This window comes from Microtus ochrogaster, chromosome 5, assembly GCF_000317375.1.
Source record: "Microtus ochrogaster isolate Prairie Vole_2 chromosome 5, MicOch1.0, whole genome shotgun sequence".
In the NCBI taxonomy this organism is placed as follows: Eukaryota; Metazoa; Chordata; class Mammalia; order Rodentia; family Cricetidae; genus Microtus; species Microtus ochrogaster.
The window spans coordinates 25,573,276-25,578,068 of NC_022012.1; the positions used below are offsets into that span (position 1 = coordinate 25,573,276).

General features: G+C 43.8%; 1 protein-coding gene across 1 annotated transcript in view; it reads left to right on the top strand.

The window, feature by feature from the left end:
- Prdm10 (PR/SET domain 10) overlaps positions 1 to 4,793 on the top strand; it is a 101,503-nt gene that overhangs the window by 63,054 nt on the left and 33,656 nt on the right. The window contains exons 10-12 of the mRNA XM_026779304.1: positions 1,197 to 1,326; positions 2,137 to 2,379; positions 4,279 to 4,290. Of these exons, the coding sequence (XP_026635105.1) occupies positions 1,197 to 1,326; positions 2,137 to 2,379; positions 4,279 to 4,290 (385 nt within the window). The remainder of the gene's footprint in view (positions 1 to 1,196; positions 1,327 to 2,136; positions 2,380 to 4,278; positions 4,291 to 4,793) is intronic.

Genomic DNA, 4,793 nt, shown 5'->3' on the forward strand with positions numbered 1-4,793 from the left:
TCCCTCTCCCTCTCCCTCTCCCTCTCCCTCTCCCTCTTCCTCTCCCTCCCCTCCTCTTCCCTCCCCTTCTCCTTCCTCTCATTGTTTTGAGATACAGTTTGATGTGGTCCAGGCTGGCTTTGAACTTATTATGTGACTGAGGGTGATCTTGAATTTCCGATCCTCCTGCTTCCGCTTCTTGAGTGTTGGAATTACAAGTATGTATTCATATCTGGCATATGCAGTCCTGGGTGTGCTAGACAAGCACTCTACAACTAAACTCCGTCCCCAGCCCAGGAGGCTCATCTGATAGGGACCCTTTGCCTATTGGGACTCAGTTACAGGGGACTTTTTTTTTTGTTTGTTTTTTGAGACAGGGTTTCTTTGTGTAGCGCTGGCTGTCCTAGAACTGGCCCTGTAGACCAGGCTGGCCTCAAAATCACATAGATCCACCTGCCTCTGCCTCCTGAATTCTAGGATTAAAGGTGCCCGGCTAGGGGACTTTTTAAATTTGTTGTTGGCTTGTTCAAGAACAGTTGAATTAGGAATTTGTTTTGACTATCTAGAAAGCTGTGGAAAACAGGACTGTTATTTGAATTTAGCCACATTTTTGGGAATGAATAGGAGCTGAGGCAAAGGAGAAAGAGAAGAATGGACTGAATTCTGGGAGCCAGCTGTAGGGCAAGCATGCCCTGTCCTGTTTGCGTCTCTCACCTCCTTTCAAAAGCAAAATGTTGTCAGCTTTTTTTAGCTCTTATTTTCTCCCAAATTTTTAAGACATCTCTGGTTTGTAGAGAAAAGATGAGAAATGTCAGGAGCGCACATTAGCAAAACAGTGGTTTCCATCATAAAAAAGAACCAGAGGAAGTGATACAGTGAGAAGAACTACGACCAACCTCGGGAGTGATGCTGTAGGGTGCCATGTGGTGCTGATGTAACCCAGTCTCTTGTCCGAGTGATGCTGTAGGGTGCCATGTGGTGCTGATGTAACCCAGTCTCTTGTCCGAGTGATGCTGTGGAGTGCCATGTGGTGCTGATGTAACCCAGTCTCTTGTCCGAGTGATGCTGTGGAGTGCCATGTGGTGCTGATGTAACCCAGTCTCTTGTCCGAGTGATGCTGTGGGGTGCCATGTGGTGCTGATGTAACCCAGTCTCTTGTCCGAGTGATGCTGTGGAGTGCCATGTGGTGCTGATGTAACCCAGTCTCTTGTCCCCAGAACAAGAGGGAGAGGACGGGGTCGAGGCAAGAGGAGATTTGGCCCAGGTCGGCGGCCCGGGCGTCCTCCAAAATTTATCCGCTTGGAAATCACCAGTGAAAATGGGGAAAAGAGTGACGACGGGACACAGGTACCGGGGGTCCCAGGGCTCCTCTGTAGACGCTTGCTTGGGGAGTCCTCATTGTGCCTAGATAGAATACCTTTCTGGTGTTTACAATCCTGTCTTAGAGTGCTGTCCTGTTAACTAAAGTAGGATTGAAACAGTGGAATTTTTATTGTTGTGGGTTGTTTGTTTGTTTTGAGACAGGGTTTCTCTGTGTAGCCATGGCTGTCCTGGAATTTGCTTTGTAGATTAGGCTGGCCTCAAACCTACAGAGATCCGCCTGCCTCTGCTTCCCGAGTACTGGGATTAAAGGCGTGCGCCACCACTGCCTGATCTAAAAACAGTATTTTCAAGTGTTGCTTATAATACAGATTTAACTTTGCTGTCCTAAAGATTTGAAATTGACTGGATGTGTTCTGGGACAGCTTTACTTACTTAACTTAACCTGTTAGAGTGACTGATATTCTAGAAAGAGTGTGTCAGTTTTTTTGTTCTGGGACCAGAGATGCCTTACCATTTTGCATTCTGCACTCACTTATCTAGATAGTCAAAACAAATTATCCCAGAGGGAGAGTATTATTTTCTGCATTGTAATGCTAATCAGTTTTTTAAAAAGTTGTAGCTGGGCTAGGCGGCATATTCTATAGTCCTAGCTGCTCATAAAGCTGAGGCAGGAGGACTGTTTCAGCCTAGGAGGTTTTGGCCAGCCTAGAAATGTAGCAAGACCCTATCTCTTAAGTAAATAAATAGCAATGATTTTGAATTTGAGCCAATAGTCCCTGTATTGCTGATCTTTATGTAGATAGGGAGGTAATTCCTGGTGTTTGCAAAATTCAGGACTTGCTGCATTTCCCCACAAAGGAGCAGTTCGATGAGGCTGAGCCAGCTGCCCTGAATGGACTAGATCAACCAGAACAAGCATCTATCCCAATCCCCCAGCTGCCACAGGAAACCCCATCTTCTCTGGAGCAGGAACCAGAAACGCACACCTTGCACTTGCAGCCACAGCAAGAAGAGACTGTATTGCCTGCCCAGACCACGTTGACAGCGGATGACATGCGCAGGGCCAAACGCATCCGAGTAAGTGGGCAAGTACACAGTCTTTGGCTGGCTGGTTACCCTCCTCCTCTTGGCCAGCTCTCTCAAGGCTTTTGTTGACCATTCACTTCAAAATCTTGTGTCTAGCCTTCTAAATGCTCTTTATATTGCCTTATTTTGCAAAAGTGCTTTTCTCAGTGTTTCTGTTTATGGCAAGCTGACATGGCTGTCCTAGAGTCAGCCAACATAGCTGTGACACACAGAGGCCTGCATTTGGGCGGCTCATAGACTAGTATACTTAAAATAGGAGAGCTCCCTATATTTCTGAACTCAAAATTTCAAAATAGGTACTTAAGTATATTTAACTACCATAATTATTTCTATTTTACTTAACTTCTTTCCTTCTTTCCTTCTTTCCTTCTTTCCTTCTTTCCTTCCTTCCTTCCTTCCTTCCTTCCTTTCTTCCTTCCTTCCTTCCTTCGTTCCTTCCTTCTTTCCTTTCTTTCTTCTCATGCTATAGGTTGAACCAAAGGCCTTACACAGGCTAAACAGGGGTTCTTCCCCTGAGCTGTATTTCCCAACCTAAAATATTAGTATTTTCAACTATCTTCATCTCTGTCTAATCGTAACTCTCAAGGAAATTATAGGTAACTAGATGTAGTTATTTGTGGTTTCTGAGGGAGACCAGCAAGTGTCAGGTTCAGGGCACACACCAGGCACAGCTTAAAACAGAGCAGCACGTTTGGGAGCTGGTCAGTGTGTCAGCTGTGAGGCCTGTGTCTCGTCTTTAGACTGTGCTGCAGAGGTCCATTGCCTTCCATTTCTGACCTGCTTTATTATTATTATTATTTTGTGGGTTGCATTTGAGCCTGAGTTAGGAACTGCAGTGGGTGTGTATAGGAAGCAGTATGGTTTGGTGTGATGTCTATGTCGACAACAAACAATGATATAAACCTGTGTTTGTGGCAGCTAGTGTGTAAAAAGATTTGTAGATGCTTGTCTTGTACATAAAAGAGACATGTAAAACTTTAGATTTTCTAGATGGATGATGACTAGCTTCGGTTTGTTCTGGTCTTTTCTTCCTTTCTTTCTAACGATGATTAGTCAAGGCATTGAAGACAGGGTTAGCGACTCCTGGCTGCAGTCTTGCTGTGAACGAGAGAAACTGGGTCTGTTCCCTCTTTTGGTCTGCTTCTTTCCTGTAGGCTAGAAGGGACCCCGGAAGTGCGTTTCATTTAATAGTATATTTACACATTCTTAGTCACATGATGGCCTCAAAGGGCTCTGAAAACTGTTTAAATTTCCTTTATGAGGGTCCTAGAATTGAAATATATACAATTCTCAGCTCATTCTGTATAACTTCAAGAATTTCCTAAAGAAAGAAAAATCATGTGAACGAATGGTAATTGAAATACATCTAACTTTTGTTTCTCTCTATATAATTTCAAACATTCATAAATATAGGCCTTGGAGAGAAATTGTGTGACCAAAGACAGAAATTGTGTCTTCTTACTCATCACTAACGTTACTTCCCAGTTTGCACTAGTCCTCGTGCCCAGCTACCATCACTTGTCCTGTGGTAATTCTGATGCCTTACCAAGCTGAGGGAAAATGCTTGCTCCATTTAATTGTTTTGAAGGAAAAAGAAGAAAAGCTTCCACAGTAATCAAGCTGGGGATGTGCAAGCGTAGAAAAGCTGTTTTGTTCTCAAGAGGTGGGGTACTGGTTCCAGCACAAGTTTCTTTACATCAAAGCAAAAGCCACATGTGTGAAGCCTTTGGAGGTTAATATTAGTTGATTTTTCCCCTCATACATTCTAAAAAGTAGGGCTGTATATTTTTCCATCTTTTTACCCAGATTGGTAATGACCAACTGAAGGGAAGTCTTCCAATCCAATTGGTAATGTAACTATTTTTCTCTCCTCTAATGCTGCCTGCTCAGTTGGAGCTGCAGGTAGGTTTGTTTCCTGTGTTTCACATAACAGAATGTTATTTAAGTGTTTGTTGACCTGCTGTTCTTTGCATCCTGTACTTACTAAATCCAGATGGAAAACACAATTTGGATGCCTCTCTAAATGCAAATTAATGAATAATGAGAATTTATTTGCAAATAGACGAATGAGTAAATTGTGGGCTGCAGTCTTCCTGTGCAAATGAAGACTAGGACTAAGTGATCTCCATGGCCCCTTCCAGCTGTGAAACAATTTCAGTGATCTTTGTCGTGGTGCTGGACTCCGGCTGCATGTTCAGCAGTATCTGGGCAACCAACATAGCTTGGGCCTCTAGGGGCTTGTAGGACAACAAGGAGCCAGCGTTCACAGAGGGCTCTTTGCATTTCTGTGTCAAATATACAAGTGCAGTCCATGACTGCACTGGGAAATGAGAAGAATAAAGGGCCAACTATGGGGAAGTCAGGAAAGAATTTGTAGATAGGAGGAGACAGGCCCTTGGAAAACT